This window comes from Platalea leucorodia (genome assembly GCF_965183815.1).
Source record: "Platalea leucorodia genome assembly, chromosome: 2".
NCBI classification, from domain to species: Eukaryota; Metazoa; Chordata; class Aves; order Pelecaniformes; family Threskiornithidae; genus Platalea; species Platalea leucorodia.
The window spans coordinates 4,483,818-4,505,230 of NC_138824.1; the positions used below are offsets into that span (position 1 = coordinate 4,483,818).

The 21,413-nt window shown below is 45.7% G+C and overlaps 1 protein-coding gene across 2 annotated transcripts in view; it reads right to left on the reverse strand.

Annotated features, from left to right (window-relative positions):
- Positions 1–21,413, reverse strand: part of NARS2 (asparaginyl-tRNA synthetase 2, mitochondrial) — a 55,724-nt gene that overhangs the window by 9,169 nt on the left and 25,142 nt on the right. Inside the window, exons 7-12 of one of the 2 annotated variants that reach the window (XM_082305140.1) lie at positions 13,002–13,134; positions 6,398–6,496; positions 5,098–5,135; positions 3,220–3,286; positions 1,595–1,732; positions 367–464 (exon numbers count right to left, since the gene is read on the reverse strand). In XM_082305140.1, the coding sequence (XP_082161266.1) occupies positions 367–464; positions 1,595–1,732; positions 3,220–3,286; positions 5,098–5,135; positions 6,398–6,496; positions 13,002–13,134 (573 nt within the window). Of the gene's footprint in view, positions 1–366; positions 465–1,561; positions 1,733–3,219; positions 3,287–5,097; positions 5,136–6,397; positions 6,497–13,001; positions 13,135–21,413 lie in introns of both variants that reach the window. The other variant, XM_082305139.1, reaches the window with a different exon arrangement.

The following is a 21,413-nucleotide window of genomic DNA, read 5'->3' on the forward strand; positions in this document are numbered from 1 at the left end:
AATCCACTCTCAGTCACAAAAGCTGCGAAAAAAAGGCTCAAGGATGAAGTGCCTCATACAAGACCCTGTTCCATACAGTCCCAGCAGAGCTGAGGCATTCTGTTGCCCTGGCTTCCTAGCATAAAATAAACTCTTCTTTGATGAACTAAAACAGGGAGGCAGTTTCCATACCTACAACAGAAGTACAAGAACTTCTTCACCAGTTGCAATCACCTACTCAAATAAATAGGTATCTCAAAGACAAAAATAGGCTTTTTTTAAATAGCGTTAGTTGCCCTTCCACTTCTCTGTCTTGCCAACCACTGAGAGCTGCTGAAACACTCTCCTGGTCAGGCTAGTCTCCCGGCACCTGTGCGTTTTCCGTACCTCTGTAAGCGTGACTCGAGGAAGGGCAGTCGCTCCTCTCTCAAGCTGCCTCCGCACAACTCCCCTATTCCTGATACGAGGAGATCAACAGCAGCAACCTTAAAAGAAAGAAACCTAACGTAAGTCATGCCATGTAGCCATACAGTCTACAGCAGAAGTACAGTTGACACTGGATGGCTGTTTGTAAAAAGCTACTGTAATTCTTTTATTGAGTCCAGGACACCTAGGTAAGTATTTGCAAATGCTTGAAAAGTCCCTTGTTGACAGAAGAAGGCTGGGAGGGAACTTTACAATGATAAAAATCAGTAAGCCTACAGAAAACCTGAACAAGTGCAGTGATGTTCCAGACTGAGGACATCCACAGCCGGTGGTGTGAACTGAATCCCACCAGGTTACTCTGGTGACAACCTGTGCACGTAGGCGAGCCTGTGCAGGGGACAAAGAACCCAACAGCAGCTCACAAGGAGGCAAAAACCCATGGGCAAGTTTCCCAAAGTCCTGATTCCCTTAAAGTTTAAGGTGCTCTGATCCTTGTAACTCATGTTTACCCCATCTGCCCCCACTCCTTGAGCCAGCTCTAGTGGTAACGATATCAATGGATCAATGGCACTGATGTGCTGATCCAAGTGTTAGGATCCCAGAGCTATCACCTATGCTGTTACGTTTGGGCTGGTTTTCTTCTGTTTTGTTTTGTAGAGTTACTTCTCTTATCCTACAGCTGAACTGTTGCTAGAATTAAAGCCAGTGAAGCGACAGTGGCACACGGTGGGGCAGTTGCTTGAATAACACCTTCAACAATGAGACTTGTGGAGGAGGAGTTTATGTCTTGTGTCCATCTGCCATTTCAGGATTACATGGATGGTAGGTTTGGATGACAAGAGAATCATAGGCTGCTTGGAGCCATCCAATTCTAGGCATTTCACCTAGTAGTACAGAAGTCTACCAGGAAAAGAAATAAACTATGGCAAATCTGTCTTAAAAAGACTTAAGCAAAAACTTAACGCTACCCAACGCCTGAATCCTCCTCCTGTTTTTCCTGCTTTGGGGACTTCATAGAATCATAGAATTCTTCTACAACAGGAAAACAACTGAACAGGATCACCTTGATGGTCACGTCTTATCTTGGACTTCTGGACCGGAGGCCCAACAAAAGACTATCCTCATCTGTCTATCTATCAGTAGCTAAGACACATACCTTGCCAAAAAAACGAGGTGGAAGTGGACTCACTGTGTGTTGAGGTCCATCTTCATTGTCCCGCATGTAGAAAGGTTTGAGATTGTACGGGTAGTTAATCACAAACACGGGAACCTCACCACAGTGCTTCACCAGGTACTTTTCATGTTCTGTTTGGAGGTCACAGCCCCACTGTAAAGACAGAAAAAGGGACCTGGGATCTTGCTTTGGTGCATCTTGCCTGTGGCAAGAGACACAGCAAAATCCCTGCGTAGGAGAGATGTGCAGCTTTGAATAACATGAAACCAACCACAGTCAACTTCTCACACAGGCCACTGGGAAAATTTGCTAAGCAGACAGAGTTTCAGGAGTTTTAAGGCAGAGCAAAGCAATGAAAATAACATGGTTTAACTTCCACAGACCAGGGCCAGATCATCTCTGCATGAAGCCCAAGCATCTGGTATCAAATCAGAAAAAAAAACCAACCAACCAAACAAAAACCCCCAAACCACACTCTGCATAGCTTAAGGGAAATAGGCACCTATCCAAAATCAGCTTACTCAAAAATCAGCCTTATTTCAGTATTACCTTTGGTATACAGAAAGCAGCTTTACTAGGCTGACTGCTCTCTTCCCTGCTGTGTCCTGTTACATGCTACATTAATTCTCATTTAAGAAAACCCAGTATCCTACCAATCAATTCTTTGTTAACAGAAACCTTGGACATTTGCAATGTTCTTCACTTCTCCTTTCTTCCAGCAATGTTATACATTTTGCGGCTTTTGACCAGAGACCTCCAGTCCATTATAAATGCGCCAAGAATATTGGGAGAGCAGAAGCGGAAAGGGGAACAGATATTCTGTAGACTCTCCTCATCTCAAAATATCTTGAATTTGCTGTCTCAGATCAAGGTAGTACAAATACAGGATCTCAGGTTCTACACCCACTTGTACACAGGGACGAGACAGCTACCCAACTGGCTACGAAGGTAGCTTCACCCAGTGAGTTATTTTCCTCAAAGCATCAGAATCAGATAAAGATTAATCAGTATACACATGAGATGAGCACCACCATGAATGCCCTCCCTGCTGGTGTGTGTGTTTGAAATGAGGCAAAATATGATTTTCAGAAAACCATAATCTAACAGTGTTAGAAAGACCAGCACGTGATTCTTTCTCCCAGTCAACATCTGTACTGTGGAAAGACAAGGGATTCCCTTTCCCTACACCTAGATTACATGGTATTTTGACATGGTTTTGGCTTATTAGTCCTTGTCGAACTTTTGGTGCTGTTCTAATATCATTCCTTTATTTGAGGACTATTACAGCAACCCTCCTTAGATGACTCTTACTGAATCCACAACACACTTGGCACTACTGGCAAAAAGAGAAAGTGCTTTTGCCAAAGCCTTGGTCCTTCAACAGCAAACTCATCACTTCCTTCCCTGCAAATGTTACATGGTCTTCTGCTACAGAACTCACACCTTATATTGCTCCCATTCCACCTTCAAAGGGCAAAAGTTATACCTGGGTTACAACCGAGCAAACACCCCAGGAGGCAGATAACTGGTGCAAAGTAACAACTCTTGCGGTATCAGGAAGAGAAAAATGAGATCTACAAAGTTCAATCTGGCTGTGTGCATGAACAGGCACAGGGACAAGCCAGCGGGCAACTACCTACCTCTGGCTTGAAAGAGAAAGTTTGAGAAGCTTGCTTCAAAATTTCCACTGCTTCATTGTAGGAAATACTGCAAGAGAAAAAAAAAAAAAAAAAAGTCTTTTAAGATAACTATGAAAGGAATAACAAGAAAGTTTTCTGGCTAAGTGCCGCAACTGGAAAATGAAGGAGGCATTTCCCCACCACCATGCCAATTTGTGCTGTGATGTCAGACTTCCCAGCAATGCTTCTTTGGACAGAAACCAAAAACCATTTTACGTGGAAAGAACCCTACGTTTTCCTGTGCCTCAGCTGCATGCAGGGCAGGAAGTGCTCAGCTCTCAAGACACTCTTGCATTATTGCAATGTTGCATTTCAGCCAGAAGTGAGCTGTGCAGAGAACTGCTTCATAGAGATTTGTGGATTTTTTTTTTTTTTTTAACAAAACAATATGCCCTCATCGGCACAGCTCCAACAACATAGCTCCACTGTTCCGCATGGTGTTAGGCAAAAATAACAGCCCAGAGTGCAAAGGGCTTGTAACTCAAATATTTTCATTTTACTTTGTGAAAATCACAAGATTTATTTGCAGCAATGTTTCTCTACTCCTCGGACAGATCTGAGAGCAGGTTCTCCACTGACTTCCAGCAGGTCAAAATAACAGCATCATGGCAGAGCAAACAGAAAAAGTGCAGTGAAAAATGCTGCAGGTTTGATAACTGGAAATCAAGACTCAATGGAAGATACTTTTGCTGACAAGTTTTCCACATACAAAGCAAATGTTGTGGACAGAGAGAAGAAAGAATAACCTGACCACAATAATTTCATCTCTCCGTATCATTGGCTAAATCCAATTATAAACCAAATTCCCTGAAGAGCATGAGCTCTTTACAGCCAGCTATAAGGTTTCACTAATACAGGGAAGGCTTCTGGAGGAAATACCTCAGGAAGGAATATATTGCTCCATGTGTTAGGGTTATGTGAGGCCATGGTCCAAATGAGGTATATCACCGGCACAGGTTCAATGCACGTAACTGATGTGTGTGAGCCAGGAATGCCCCAGATCTGCCAGCAGCTGATGAAGTTAGAAACCGAGAGGGGGAGAGAGATGGGCTGACTCACTCTCTTTTTCCTTGGACGATGGGAGAAGCTGAGTGCAACTCTGTCCTCTCCAGAATATCAGTTAGATTCAAAGAGAGGACTGAAATGGGGAGAGAGCGACTTCACTGAGGTTCCCCATGGTGCTTATGCAGGCACGAGGCACAGGGAGGATCTATCGTGATCCTGTTGCCCAGCCGTGGCTGTAGCTGCTTAACAGGAAAACCAGTGCCGGGCTGAGCAGCCCTGCAGTATTCTGTGGGGTAAATGGAGAACACCACTATTTGAAGAGACAGGCAAGAGTAGGGAAGAGGAAGTATTCTTGGGGGCCAAGGAGGGAAACCAAAGCCCTTCAGTTCTTTACCACACAGACAACTGGGAAAAGGAGTTGCACAAGCAATTGGGAACAGAAAACCAATTGGGATTTTTAAATATCAAAAAATAGTTTCATAGAAAGGAAGCCATTGGAGTGGAAGTGTGAAGGAAGGCAAAGCACCAAAGCCAAAACCAAGCAAGCCAGTGAGCAAACCACTGTGCAAGTACATGCTGGAGGGAGGATACCCTCATAGAAAGAGGATCTTATCCAGGGAAGCAAAAGCCAAAGGCCAGCAGATTCAGATGCCAGGCTCATGCGGAGATGGAAGGGCAACTGGTGAACAGTACAAGGGGAACTGCAATTCATGCTCTTTTGGAGACATTGGAACCTAGAAGACATTGAGTTGGGAAAGAAAAAGAACATATACAAAATAGGAACTCTTTCCCCAAAAGCCCTCCTCCAGATCATTTCGAAATAGAAGTACTTACGTCACAAATTTGTTCTTCAGCATTTGTTCCAACCTGCCCTTGGTCAAAACAAGAAAAAATAAAAATGTAAAGCTACTCTTAAGGGTTCAAGGGCCCAGAGGAAATTCCGAAAAGCTACCTCCTTTTAAGTTTTGATTTGTAGGTCTGCACTGTGGTCTAGATAGAATCATAGAATCGTTGAGGTTGGAAAAGACCTTCAAGATCATCAAGTCCAACCATTAACCTAATACTGCCAAGCCCACCACTCAACCATGGCCCTAAGCACCACATCTACCCAGCTTTTAAATACCTCCAGGGATGGGGACTCAACCACTTCCCTGGGCAGCCTGGGCCAGGGCCTGACAGCCCTTTCGGGGAAGAAATTTTTCCTAAGATCCAACCTAAACCTCCCCTGGAGTAGCTTGAGGCCGTTCCCTCTCGTCCTATCACTTGTTCCTGGGGAGAAGAGACCGACCCCCACCTCACTACAGCCTCCTTTCAGGGAGTTATAGAAAGGGTCTCCCGTGAGCCTCCTTTTCTGCAGACTAAACAACCCCAGTTCCCTCACCTGCTCCTCATATGACTTGTTCTCTAGACCCTTCTCCAGCTTTGTTGCCCTGCTCTGGCCACGCTCCAGCACCTTGATGTCCTCCTTGGAGTGAGGGGCCCAGCGCTGAACACAGCATTCGAGGGGCGGCCTCACCAGTGCCCAGCACAGGGGCACTGTCACCTCCCTGCTCCTGCTGGCCACACCAGTCCTGATACAGGCCAGGATGCCATTGGCCCTCTTGGCCACCTGGGCACACTGCTGGCTCATGTTCAGCGGCTGTCGACCAGCACCCCCAGGCCCTTTCCCGCCGGGCAGCTCCCAGCCGCTCCTCCCCACGCCTGCAGCGGTGCCTGGGGTTGTTGTGCCCCCAGGGCAGGACCTGGCACTCAGCCTTGTTGAACCTCATACAGTTGGCCTGGGCCCATCGATAGAGCCTGTCCAGGTCCCTCTGTAGAGATATGGATCAAAATCCACTCCCTGTCATTCAGTGCTAAAAAGGTACCTGATTTTTGGAGCTCAGGATTCAGAGGCTGCTAGATGACGTGACAGCTACAGTTCTACCACACTTGCTAATAGCTACGGAAAGCTGTGTCCTCCCTGCGTTGGCCTGAACAATCACTTAAGCGCAGGCTGACTTTTGGCTCTTCATAGTTTGTTAACACAGGGCAACACAGTAAAAAAAAAAAAAAAAAAAGAAATTAAGCCTCCCTATTGACAAGAGCCCTCAAAATGCATAAAAGGATTGCAGCTCTTTCCTGTCACATTTATTACCTTCTGGGCAGGAGCTACGTATTTATGAAAAAGCTCAACATCATGAGGACATTTGGAGAGCACAGTGTTTGTCGCTGTCTTGAAAAGATCTTCTATAACCTAATAGAGAAAACAGGAGTCCATGAAAAATTAACACCACTTAGATGTCCCAGACTATAAATAAAACACAGTACACATCAGCCAAAGGGTACAGAAGGAGCTTCTGTCCTTCTGCATGGGCAGACTGCAGAAGAGGGTACCAGCTTGCTAAGGCTCCTAATTAGCAGGCTTGCTCAGTAGCTGAAGAGGAATGGAATCTGTGTTTCTGCTATGGGTTTAGGGCCTCACTGTCTGCTGATGGCCTCAGTACCTTCAGTCAGGTATCTCCAGTGAAAAAAGCACAGTTAAAATATTCAAGCAGCAGCCCCGGTCAGCCACAAACAGACACAACCGTTTGTGGTGAATGGTCTCAGATAAATTATTAGTGAGGTGCCTTTCTTGTAATGAGCAATTCAGGATTTCTGCTTTGTTGTTACAAGAGGCAGAACTAAAGGAGAGGAGAATAACGTGTACTGTGTAGAGCCAGCCCATCAAACAGATCCCAGCTAGAGAGACTCTGCTCAGTAAGAGCAAAGCAAAGAGAACATGTACAGAGATGAGTAGAGTGCTAAAGCGGAGGACACATCAATGCAGGGATGTTTGAGAAACTAAAAAAAAAAAGATGTGGTTTCATTTCCCTAAACTAATGTGGATTAGCTAAATGACATTAACATCCAATTTGGATATAATTATCCAGTAAAATGGGCTTCACCCATGAAGAAATTAAAATGCCATTTTGGTTCTAAACAAACAAATAAAACCCACAACCCACACGGGATGCCACTGTATTTTGATCAACCTGTTCTAAAAGTAATTTTCTCTTTTGGTTAAGCAAAGCAGACCATTCAAGACATTTGCTGTCATGCAGATTAAGAGTTCCCAAGACTCCTCGTAGTCCCATGCCTGCACAAAGCAGGTAGTCGATATCTGTGTAGTACTGATGATCCCAACTCTTCTTCAAAATCACCCTCCTCATCTCCTTTGTAAGCAACAGAGCAACGCAGCTGGGCTGCACATCATCTCAGCCTGGGATAGGACTAGGTTTTTTCCAATAAAGAGCACCTCTGAAAGTCCTGGCACATTCCTGTTTTTTTTTTTTTTTTTTCCTGTGAGCATAACAACTGCTTCATTAACTGCAGAGCTGAGAGAAGCGAAGTATAGAGCAACGATACCATGGCGAGTAGCAGTCCCTTGACACCGCAAAGCCCAGGGGAGACTAATTCCGAAAAGATGAACCTGACGTTCAGTCAGTGGATCTGAGGAAGAAGCAGGTCTCTGCCTTGCAAGGAACCAGAGCTTACAGGGCAAGAGGAACAAAAGGCAGAGAAAAGAAGAAGCTGGGCTACTGATACAGACAAGATGAGATTTCAGGCATGTTGTTCAAACACTCATGTTTAGAAGAACGTCCTTCATCACCTGTCCCAAACTGCTGAAACGCTACTCTGCGCTGATGAACCACCTCTGCATCCCACCAGCCTAGAGAAGCTGGGAAATCAGCCCATTTTAACTCCTCAGGAGCCGAACTCAGCCTTCAGACTCCTGCATCAATCTGGGCCCTCTGTCTAAAAAGGGAAGATCCAAATAAAGGAACAGCATTATCATATGCAGATGAACAGTTTTACCCCTACTGATACTCAAACACAGAGGAAATGAAAAGCTAGCATTCCTGCTGCTGAGTGGCAAATAACCAAACAGTCAGCTTTGAACTTTCTTCAAAGTAGCTAGAAAAAGGCTTATGCAAATGAAATTAGAAAACTTCTTGGCAATTCATCTGGTTTCACCAGGCAGAGACGAAGGGATTTTACATTAAGCTTCCTCTTTCTAGAAAATGAAAGTATCATCTGGTTTCAGAAAAGCATGTTGTTTAATTAGCACTTTTTTTCCCTCACTGTGCGATAAAGTAACAATTAGGTTCCCACAGCATTCAACATAAGCAGCTTCCTCTTGTGGAAAAAAAAAATGTGGGTGGTATGGGAAAAACAATCTGAGAAATATTTCCAGGTTTGAGACTGAGGTTTTACCCTGGCAAAAAAGACAGACACGTGGGTCATGCACTGGCCTCCTCGCTGCTCTTATTTATGCCAAATGCGTACTAGGCACGAACAGCGGAGGGAAAAAAGGGGCGGAAAAAAAAAAAGCTCTCCACCTCAGAAGGTATGGCTTTAAGGAGGTAATATAATGAAGGACTAGAAAGTAGGCTATCTGAAAAAATGAGTGGAGAAGCATAACCGCTGGCTTGCTGGTTTGAGGGAACATGTGAACTGGAGATACAGACCAAGTGATTGGTTTGAATGTATCCTGTAAGAAACATGTCTGATAGGAGACTTACCCAGGGAAAAAGCCATGGGAATCACAGCAAGGAGCTCATCTCAGAGGTGGGACTCTTGGTGTTCAAAAGCCCATTGATTTGGTTGCTTCATAACGGAAATGTAGAAATTGTGCTGGTAGGAGGGCAGTCGAGGAGGACACAGGTAAAAGTTTTCCCTTCTCCCTCCCAGCCTTTCTTGATTTTCACCTTTCAAAGAAGTTCAGCACTATCAATCCTGGCCTTCCCCAATGTTGCTGTGGAACTGAATGGTTAACTCTCCGATTTTGATTCGGAGCAGCTCCCAACCGTATTGTTTAATTTTAACTTGGATCTTTTGACACTGCAACTTACCCTCTTCCCAAATAAAATTATGACCGGAGTTGAAACAGAGGAAATCATCAACAAAACAGCAGTAAATGTAAGCAGCAGCAACTGAAGGTGCTGTGCACTACAAGGAAGGTTCAAATCATCATCTTTATTACTTAAGACACTTTCGGAAAAATCGCAAGAACTGCCAGTAGGATTTTTGTTTATGCATTTACCCAGGGCATGCATATGCATGCAGTGTAGATCACAAGGTATTTACATATGAAACATTCACCAAGTGGACCATTATTTCTTGCCTTCATGCTTGCTCACACACACCATACGTGTGTGCACATATACACACACACAGAGGGGAGCTTCGCATCTGATCTTGGTCATAAAGTCTCCTCTCTCAGCTATATAACCAACAGCTCAGGACCCACTCTGGAGAGATGCTACTGTTAGGAAAGGAAGGAGGCTCTTGTCTGTCAGATCACTGCTTCACTGACCATCAAAGCTGAACAATAAATGCTGATGGAAGTTAGGAAACAGAAAGAGCCTCAGCTATGGCAGCTGGATGCCACTTCATAGAAGGAACCTATAGCCCTGCAGATACCCCAATGTCACTAAAGAGCACCGCGCAAGACACTTGGAACAAACTTTTCCCATGTGATTACCAGTGGTTGTTGCCTTGAGACGGCAGTCAGATTTGCCCAACCGTCTTAGCCTTGGCACTGAAGACAGAAAGTACTCTGAGTGCAAACTATTCTGGAAATCAAACCACACCCACGCTTCAGATCTAAGGTCCCTGAAACTGGCAGTCAAAATCAGTGCTACTGTTGATTTCATTTCATGCCTGAATTCCCTTCTGTAAAACAGAGGTAATAATGCTCCATGTCACTGGGCTGTAATGAGAGCAAATTAATTTTGATGAAGTACATAACCAGTGGAGGACAATACTTCTGCCCTCAGGACAGAGCTCAAATACTGTGTGTTAAATTGTATTCTCCATCTTAAAGAGATGTATTCTCCATCTCTTAAAGAGACAGTGGTGATAGGATATGAGCTTGTTAAGAAAGACTAACACTATGCATAAACTCCCAAAAATGCCTTCAGGAAAACTTCCTTCTGGCATTTCCTAACTTTACAGGCTAAATAATGGTTTCTTTAGCATGGTTTTGTATGTGCGTTTGATGAAATTCAATAATGACTGCATCATATGGCCTTTTTGAGACCCCATTAGTGTCATGAGTGAAGTGGGATCCTTTAAATCCACTGCACGGCCAAGACAGTGGAACAAAAAATAGAAGGTAGTGACCTACAAATACGGCTACATGACAGCGCTGAAGGGAGAGGGTAGCACCAGGCATCTCAGAGGACAGGCGAAACTGGAGACCTTGCAGCTCCAATTCAGGGACTGGAGGGGTGATGGCTCTAGGGAGTCCAGACACTTCCAGACAAATTTGACCCCTTCCACTGTCTTACCTGACCTTCTCCTAACTCCCTCTCTTTCTCATCCAGTTTGGAGGAAGAGTGCCGTGGGGCAACTTTGAGTCAAATTTCTTGACTAGACTCTTCTGGAAAGAGGCCACAGAAGCCCCTTCTTAGCTACACCTACATACACCCTGTACGCTAAAGTTGTAATACTATCACCCAGCCATGCAGCGCAGAGTACTGCACGTGGGACTTCCTGCAGAAAGTATTGTAAAACAAGTATTGTGAGAGTTTAAGCTTCTTTGTAGCACAAAAATACGTTTTGGCACAGAAAAGAAATTTAGATTGCGTGATCAAGACGCATGAGACTTCACAAGAACTGTACTACTAATTTAGGAATAACTGAGCATTACTCTGTGCAGTTACAGTGGGAAAAAAGGCTGCTGTTCTAAGATTTTAGGCCCTTTGCTCCCGAATACATGTCACTTTGCTATTAAATCTTCTTTTTCTTTTTTTATTGTAAGGAAAGCTATGTTTCTTTTGGAGCTTTGGCTGAGAGAAAGACCTCAAGCCTCATCAGTGAATGGTAAACACATACATCTTTGTAGCAAGGCTCTTTTTTAATGGTGTATAAGCAAATACTTCAAGATGTCCCTGAAGAAGCTTAGGACTGCCAGCACACTAACTTGCTGAAGTTAGGGGTATTCAGTCCAAATGCCGAATACCAATTTTAAAAATAAATTTTAAACAATCCAGTTCTTTATGTGAGGACAAAGTTCAGATGCTAACCCTGGCCAAGAGCCCCCAAGGCTTTCAACTGGGCGTTTTGCACCAAACAAAGAACTTGCAGATGACGACAAACAGACAAGCTGCCCAACAGGCAGATACATGAGAGAACACTGAATTTAGGTCAGTTATGCGGGGGAAAAAGAAACTTAACTTAGGCTTTAGAGCAGCTGTCAGGGTTTTTTTTTTTTGGTTTTTTTTTGTTTTTTTTTTAAAGAGAGATTGCCCAAGAATTTAAAAATAAACAAAACGGGAACTCACTTTTGCAAATGAGAACATCACAAAAATAAGCATGTTGCAATGTAGACTTGCTATAAGGAATGCAAAACAATGGCTGCTATGAGCCTTTCTGTTATAGGGAAAGATGCTTGTCAAAGACTTCGGGACAGAGGGAAGAAGTGAAAGAGAAGAGCACAAGCTGAAATTTCACAAGATGTTTAGCAACAACAAAAGCCAAGCCAAGGGGGGAAGTTCCTCCTTTCCCTACAAATGAAAGCACTACACATTGCAGAACAGTTCTCAAATCTAATTCTCTGAATTGTCTGAACTGGCTGTCTGTACTTCAAAAGCTAAGAAATTAGGGTTCTCAGCACAAGACTACAGATATGTTCATGCTGCGTTCAAGGGCTCAAACACCACTTAACAGGAGAGCCTGCTTATTATACTAGATAAAAGCAGTGAAGATTTCAATCAGCTCCTGATTACCTAAAGAAACAGGGGGCTCAGGAAGTAAGGCATAAACATATACGTATGCTATGCTCTAAGAATACACAAGTTGTTCTGGAGGAAAGAAGAGAGAAAAGAAAGGGTGGGATGCCATTAATGATGGAGCACAGAGATTCCCAACAGGTCAGTCCACACAGCCCAGTGCAATTTGGACATCCAAGATGCAGAAGCAGCACACACAAGAGTATGTCAGCTCTCCTGTCCGGCCATACTGACTCAGCAGACTGTATACGATCCAGGCTGAAGAAACCACCACCTGGATGTTACTGTATACATCTCTAGCCAGTGCCTCAGGTCTTTTTCTTTTTACGGCTATTTCTCCAACAGCTTTCCAAGGAGCTTATCTGATGTATGAGAGCACGTGTGGTTGTTTACTCACAAGTCCTACTGGGCATAAGCTGGCTTATGCTGAGACTAGTAAGATGCATCAGCATCCATCATGTGGTTAAACTGCAACCGAGAGGTCAATCCTGAAAAATCAAAACTAAGTGACTCTAAGGATTTCGGTCTTCTGCTAAAGCCACAGTGAACAGGGTATGCCAGGAACCGTTGTTTCTACTGGCGATTTCAATGCAGCTTTTGAGGAGCTCTTTACAGAGCACACCAAGGGACACACTGCATAAATACTGCTCAGATTCACTGGAGAGACGCTGAAGGTTTTGAAGGGGAGAGTGCCACTTTCATTAGCACCAGTCAAGCACATTTACACATCTCCAGGCAATTGAGCGACTGCGCAGCCTCCCATTCAGATGGAGGCTGTGTTCGCACCTATCTCTTCTGTTCCAAATCCCCGCTGTGGCCTTACCTCTGCTGAGCAAACCCTGATCCTTGGGAAGTCCCTGTGCAACTCTACCTGGCTCACACGGGTTGAGAGGAGCCGCAACCTCAGCTGAGAGCAGGGCGCGTAGCTCAGGGAGGAGGAGGAAGTGCTGGCACCGCTCCTGCACGGACGTTTGGAGTGCCCACCTGCATGACATCTTGGAGGCTTTCAGTGAAGGACAGCTCAGCCTCCACCATATAGAACTCTGCCAGGTGCCGGCGACTCTGAGAGTTTTCTGCTCGAAACGTCGGGCCGAAGGTGAACACGTGGGTAAAAGCCCTGCAAGGCAACAAGAAACAGGTAGGTCAGGCCCAGCACACAAGTGAGTCTGTTAATAGTGAAAGCCCCATCCACAAGCTCACTTTTCTCCCCAGATCTAGAAGCACTCATGTTTCCACTTCATCTTTAACCAGTTTAATGGCACTGTTGGGTATGCTGCTATTACAGTGCTTCAGCCGGGCATTAAGAGGGGTTATTCACACCTCTCCATGACTCAGCGAGGTTGCACAAACGCTATTCAGCTTTCACTGAACATCACTCATGCTCAGGACACTTTTTGTAGCTGTGTGGGAATAAAAAATGATGTTCTACAGAACCAGATCACTGGTGAAGCACCCGGACATCGCACCAGTCAGGCTCCCCTCGTCTACATCCCTTCACATTTGTTTGGCTGCAAGGTCCGACCTTCATGGGTGCTGTGACACCCTGGAGCCCAACAGGGGAGAGAGGGTCCTGCTGCTGGAGTTGCTGGGCTGGTGGTAGCCCTGAGAGGGGACTGGTGAAGCCCAGCGGGATGGACGTACGGTGTACAGCTTGCAGTCCCCCTCTAGTGGCAAGACCAAAGTTTATCGCCCAAAGAGCCTTCGAGATAATGAACCCGGTTCCCTTCCACACAGCTAAAAACGGTTCAGCTAAAAGGGGTCCCTACTGCAAAGAACACATCTGGGCTATCATTTTATGCTGAAGCAACCAATGCATTTCCTATTATGAAGCTATTTCTCCAGCCACCTTCTGGGCAGTCTATTTAAATACATCCTCTCTTGTTCTGCAGTCACGTCATGCTGCGTTACACAGGATACAAAAACCTACTCCATTCTCCCTTCATAAGAAACCTTCCTTTCAAACAGCAACACACCTTTAAAAGCTTTATTTTTACTGTGGGGAAGCTGCACTCCAAGCGATACCTTTTACACCGTGGGCTATGAGCACTTGGGCTCCTGGACATCCTCAAGCCAGTGAGAGCTTCCCAAACAGATGCCATGATAGCTGTGTTTCCTCCCATGCTGTATGGGAAGCAAACCATGATCGGGCAGAGAGTGAGCTGCTTCAGAAAAACCATGGGCAGCTGCTATCTTTGGTACATCCTTAACTCGACATTATTTTTAGCTGTAGACAGCGTGTAGGAGAAAAAGAACCCCATCAGTAGAGATTAAGCACAGTTTAACACTCATGAAAGGATGCGTGCTAATTGCTGGGGTTGGCATTTGACTTGTGTCTTGCTCTGCAAGCTTTCAACTTAAAGAGGATGTTCGCTGAAGTTTCTGCACAGGCTAATTTTGTTAAACTGAAGTTTAAATAAACAACGCTACAAAAAGCAGCATTTTTCCTTTGCCCCTTATGGAGGCATCTGCACTGCAAATAAAGGAACACACACATTCTGCTTCACTCATCTGTTCCCTCATGCCACATGATGGTTAAAGGTTACGATCCAAAGAAACAGTACTTTCTTTTTCCTTGAGTTGCTAGTAGTAGACACACCAGAAGAAAGTTCCAGGTCAAGACTCTGAATACGTAGCCTGCCTGTACATTTCTTTTCGCCGCTGGCTCTGCTTTCCCTGCTCCAGCAAATACACTGTCTGTCTCTACTTTGCTCCCGTACCTGCACTCTCTCAGGCATGACCACAGCATCTACGATGCTAACCAGATTTTGCAGCGAACATCTTTCCTCAAGCATCGTTTTCAGCATGCCTCTTTTCCCTCTGCTGCCCTTCTCGCTTGCTGCGATATTACTGTAAACTTCTGCCGTCACTTGCTCATCCTCCTTCAAACTGCCCTTTGCTATACTGTCTATAAAACCTCAGCAATGTTTAGATAAGTGATGTACCAAGACTATTACTCACTGCACAGGTCAGTATTATCTCATCAGTTCCTTGTGCTCCCCCATCTGTAGCCATCTGTTGTCTTGGGTTATAGAGAAACACGTGTTCTTCCTCACAAGGCCTTTTTGGTATTTTTCCCATGTTCCTACAGCACCTGGCACAACAAGGTCTTGGATCCAAAGCTTAAGAGCCTCAACTGCTATAGCAATACAAACAAATATGAAACAATGAGTCACTCGGCCAAAATTGTTCAATGTTTAAGGCAGAACTGGTCAAAAACTTTTGCTTGCCAGGCCACAGAGGTTGGCCTGCAGTGGGAAAGAGGAGATGCAGGTTCTTGTGCTACCTGTGCCCATGTTTCAAGCTTTTGCTAAAATATCTCAATTTGGGGCTCTTCAGTTAAAGAAAGAATTTTCCCTAAATAAATCGGTTTAGTCACAAGTTCAGACTGTGACTGGGCCAGCGCTGGACACAAGACAACAATATTTTGAGAGCCTGCAATTGCTGAAGTGCCCGCCCAGGACTGCTGGGTTTGATGTAAAAGTCTCTAATTTCTCCCTGGCATGAAGTCTTCAAAAATTAATACTTAAAACTAAAGCGTGATACCAGCTGGCTAGCAGGGGATCCTGTCCCACAGAGCAGCAGTCTGGCTCCAGCGAGACACGCGTTTCTCGGCTGCTGTCCAGGCACGGGCACTGACACTTCCCTTGGTGCAGGTGACAGTGGCAGATGACAGTCTCCAGCAACATAGGCAATTTGAACTGTACTTATTTTCTACTTGCAGCCCAAGCGTGATGACCAGATACTTATCTTCCAAAGGGGCTCGCTGGCTGCAAGACACATAAAAGTAATAAAAAAAAAATAAAAAAATCCTTATTGCTCCGAGATGTCAACTGTGGTCAAACACTTCACAGTCACAGATCGATTTTGTGCTGCAAGAATAAAGCCTCTCTGTGCCCGAGACAGAGCTTTTGGTGAAGACAAGTGCAGAACAACTCCCACACGAACCGATTTTAGTCTTTTCTCTGTTCTAGGCATCCTGCTGGGACCAATCTTCTCTAACTTGTACACCGAGCACCACCTACACTTACAAAATGAACCATTAGCACTGCAACTTCATGGACTGCCCCAAGGCGCTCAACAACAGCAGGGGTAAGGGCTTTGTGATAGCCTGTAGAGAACCTAACATCACTGGCGTAGGGCTGAATTTGCCTGCCTGCCCCTTGAAAGAAGGAAAAAAAAAAACCCAAAAAACCCCAAACCCCAAAATAAACCCACATCTGCAGGGAGGAGAAGAATCACTCATTTCTCAGGCTAATTGTAAAGGGAAAAGATAGATACAAATAACTGTGAGAACTTCACCACAATCCTGGGACCCTGGCGAAGGGAAACGAGCCAGATGTCACGCTGGCAAAGCGATCAAAGGAGCGCAGTGAATGCAAGTCATCTGGTAACGGCAATGCAGCACTGACCAGAGGCCTGGACATAACAGAGAAGCACAGCTAAAAATACATATAGTCACTGTTATCAACTCCAAGCATGAAGAACTATTTTTCATCCAGGCGTTCATATACTGTTTACTGTGCTCTGCCGTTCAAGACATTAAGCAAATGTACGTTACACAAATCTGACCTTTATTTGTACTTCATCTGCTATTAAAAAAACATATCTGTGATTTGATACGCTGCTGTATCACAGTCAGCATGTATAAATATATTTGAAAAGAGGGATGGGAGCTGACTCCGCTCCAATTTCATGGTACCGAGGGCAAAACCAGTCATTTTGTTCTGTGTGCATTCAGCACCTAGCACAATGGAGCCTCAGTCCAGGGCTGTGACTCCTATGCTCTACGATGCAAATAATCAATCATTTAACATTCCCAGACCTCTGCAAGACTTCCAGCATTTAAAAATAACTTGAAAATTCTGGCTAAGTCTCCAAAAGTGCCTAGGTCAGTTGGGGTTGTGGGCACTCAAGAGTCTTTAAAAAAAAGAAAAAATCAGTAGCGCTAATTCCCCATCTCAAACAAAAGCACACACACAGGAGGGGAAAAAAAACAAAGCAAGCAAGCCCAATAATCTGTCGAGCCCTTTTCCTTAGCCATTACAGGCAGAGCAGTAATGTCTGTAACACTGTCCTTGTACGTGCTACCGAAGAACACAAGAGAGGCTTTGAAACGAGTCCCTTTGCGGTTAGCTTCACCCAGCTCGGAGCTCTGGACAGCAAGCCCAAGCGCATTGATGCAGTTCGCAGGCGCTGTCGGGGTCGACACCAGAAGAAGGCACAGAGCCGCTTAATTAATTGCTCCCTTTCTGGGACTGTATTTTGCTCTGCCCGGTTCTCTGGGAAAATTTGAGAGCTTAAATGCGGAGGCCAAGAGAATACCCACAGCGCTCCCTCCGACACACTGAAACGCTGCAAAAGCCAGGGCCCCATCCTGCACAACGCTAAGCTTGCTTGCCCCAGCCCAGCGAAGGGCTTGGCCACCTCCTAGGGACAGGCTCGCGGGAGTCCCTTTGGATGCAGACAGCAGCGGCTGGATGTGTCACTGGAGCCCGGCCGTCCTCTGCCCGGATGATGGCTTGGTGAAAGCCCATTCTTGCACAGGCTGCATTTGTGATCTCCACCCTATGAACACCCAGCAGGGAGAAACTTTCCCCTTTTCATCCTTATTTTACACGCTACTAAAACCCTCTCCAGAAGCAGCTACCTCTCCCCCTTTGAGAGCTTTACGCTGTGCAGAATGAAAGCTCATTTCATTTGAACTTGTTGACAATTCATTATTGAGGCAGTGGCAGAAACCAATAGAGAAGTATGAAGTATCCGTGCCCAAAGCTGCTTAAAATCATCCTTTTAATTAAACTCACGCAATGTTTGTAGGTCTGAGCGTCTCTGCCTTACTGGCAATTTTTGCACTGCAATCCAAATATAATTAATTGTGCCGATGGTTCCCAAGCCAGGAATGGATTGTGCTCCTTTTCTGAGCCAGTACTCCACGCTGCTACTGGGGTAATAAAGACTTATTTGTGCTGTCGAACCAAGGGGATATAACTCTAAGCAAGGCTATTAATCAAGAAGATGCAATCCCTGCACAGTCAGCTTACAGCCTACGCCAAGGTCACACCACAAGGTAGTGACACAGCTGGAGGCAGAAGCTGGTTGTTGTGACTCAGGGCTAAGCACTAAACCACACCAGTACACACAGCTATTCATTCCTACCGTGCCCTCCTTCTCACCCCCCATTACTACAGGTGTCTGCATAAACACAAATACAGGAATTACTCTGACAAGGTCTGCAGTGAAGAGTTAAGCTGGAAAGTGATTTGTGCCAAATCTTATCTTTGGCCATAGAATCACAGAATCGTTAAGGTTAGAAAAGACCCTTAAGATCATTGAGTCCAACCGTTAACCCAGCACTGACAAGTCCACCACTAAACCATGGCCCTAAGCACCACGTCTACACAGCTTTTAAATCCCCCCAGGGATGGGGACTCAGCCCCTGCCCTGGGCAGCCTGGGCCAGGGCCTGACAGCCCTTTCGGTGAAGAAGTTTTTCCCAATATCCAACCCAAACCTGTCCTGGTGCAGCTTGAGGCCGTTCCCTCTCGTCCCATCGCTTGTTCCTGGGGAGAAGAGACCGACCCCCCCGGCTCCAGCCTCCTTTCAGGCCGTTGCAGAGAGCGATGAGGGCTCCCCTCAGCCTCCTCTTCTCCAGGCTGAGCCCCCCCAGCTCCCCCAGCCGCTCCTCCCCAGCCTTGTGCTCCAGCCCCTGCCCCAGCCTCGCTGCCCTGCTCTGGCCACGCTCCAGCCCCTCCATGGCCGCCTTGGGGTGCGGGGCCCAGCGCTGAGCACAGCATTCGAGGGGCGGCCTCACCAGTGCCCAGCACAGGGGCACCATCCCTGCCCTGCTCCTGCTGGCCACACCGGTCCTGATACAAGCCAGGGTGCCACTGGCCCTCTTGGCCACCTGGGCACCCTGCTGGCTCATGTCCAGCGGCTGTCGACCAGCACCCCCAGGCCCTTTTCCTCCAGGCAGCTCCCAGCCGCTCCTCCCCAAGCCATGTTAAATGACCACCACATGTGACCCTTCAACGCAGTATGTTCCCCCCACCATCATCCACCAATAATGCCCCCCCCGCCAAATCTACAATGCAAGAAAATCTAGCAACAATAGCTTCTAACCCAAGGACAAAACAACACATGATGTCAGCAGAGGAGGAAAGGAGAGCAAGGTGACCCTAAAGTCCAGGAGCTTCGCTTTGTCAGCCACACTGTCCTTTCCCTTAGGAAGGAAAGAAATTAATAAAGTGAGCCATCCAATTTAATTCCACTCTGTTCCGGCATGACCATATTCATTGTGAGGATGGGGGACCTGCCAGCTCCATCGAAACAAGCAGATGACTTTGCTCAGCTGCCAGGAGACACGAGTTGGCTGCAGTGCTTGACCCAAGCGTGACTGGGATTGTTCAGGGATGCTGGAATTTGTACGTTGAAAGATGTTCTGGCCCGATGCAAGAAACCACACGCACACAGACAACCGTTCAAACATACCGATCCAATGCCTCCAGGGTCTAATTTTTAGAGGAGCGGGAAACGCAGGGCTCCTAATGATGCTAGCGAGGTACGGGTGCCCAGCAGTTTGGAGAAGAGGGAGAATGTTTTACATCCTTGAGCTGGGTAGACTGTGTTAAAATGAAACCTCAGAGTTGGACAGAAATACCTGTTTTTTAACCTCAATGTAAAAATAATACTCCCATTAGTATTGTTTGGCAGTTTGGATTTTGCACAATGAAAATGCACGTGTTTCTGTTACAAAGGCGGTGGGGGGACTGAATTTTATCCAGAAAAAAAAGCAGAAAAGGGAGTTTTAAAAGATTCCTCACAGAATCTGCCACTTCTGTCTGCCCTCCGAGGAAGCGCATATGAGAAAGCTGCATCTTAACAAGGGCTTTTATAGCAGTATGTGAGGCTTAGGCCCGGGCAGCAGAGCTGGCATGCCGAGTGCTAAGGTTTCAATTCACGCTGCGACAAGACAGGACTGTACTTCCTTTTGTAAGCAGCCAAAAATAAATACATAAATTAAAAAAAAAAAAAAAAAAGCTAAGTTCCCAGACAGGGACTGGGAAGTGCCAAACTTCCCCCCCAGCCAGCCGGACCGAAGCAACGCAGCGGTTTCCCTCGCTGCAGCCTCCAAAGGGCAGAGTCCTACCATGCCGGCAGCGCCACGTGCGCAGCAGCACCCTCCTGCCGTGCTCCAGGACCGGCTCTCCCCCTGCCACGTCCTCTGTTCCCGCTTCAGCGGCAAGGAAAGATGATGACGGGACAAGGATCCTCCCCGGGTCGTCCACCCCTGCTTGAAAACGATCCAGGCACATTTGAGAAATAAACAACAACATGACCCATGTGCCCTAATTACCTGGCGACGCACCCCACACTTGGTTTATTAAGCCTCACAGCACACCTAGGCACTGTACTGTCACTTTACAGATGGCAGGAGAATAAGGGAAAATCGAGACACAAAGGAAACAAGAGTTACCCACAGCCATATAATGTCTTCTGCTCCAGGCTCAAAAATCTCATCAGCCTGGGTCCTCCGCCCTTTTATGCGACACTTTTGTACTTTATTCTCAGTGGAGTCTTGTTTTGTCCTAGTTTTGATATTATTATTTCTAATTAAAGTCAATAAAATGACCAATTAGCAATGATAACTCAAGCTGGGCTGATGAAAGCTACCAGAGTGGTTAGGCATTTATTCAAATAACCATTTCCCATGCCCTAGCTAACAGAGATCTTCTACAAAGGAGTGATATAAAACATTTCAAAGATTTAAATACAACAGGGAGGAAAGATCTCTTTCAAAACTTAATCATCCCAGTGACTCCTACTCTAAGCCATAAAAATACATTACCGACATGGTGGGAAGAGCAATTGTGTTAAATCTTTTTGCTTTCAGAGTGGAAGAAACACATGTTCTCCAGAAACTGCACTATAATAGCTATGAAGAGGATTTTTTTTTTTTTTTTAATCAATTTTTTTTTGCAGATGGACACTGGTTCTACAAACTCCACAAATATGAATCACAGCAAGAAACTGCATCAGTGAGTGCATTACTGCACAAAGGGAGCCATGGTTCAGGCCACATTTCAAAGTTTGGGTGTAGCTATTTAAAAATCTCCAAGGCCTCAAATTCTACAGTAACTAAAGAAAGTAAATAAATGTACTAAAAAAAAATTACTAAAAGCTATATTAAATGCAACACGTTCCAGCCGACTATGACATGTATCTACATCCATATTCTACTTCAGTGCAATGACAGCAAACCCTTGAAGAAACCCAGGGCACGCGCTCTTGGATTTGTGCATCTATTTTAAGGAAAGCTGCGGGAGCAAAGAGGGATGGAGCTGCCTGCCTTAACATCTCATACTGGAGCCAATTCTTGGGGCACGGAGGCTCGCCGAGA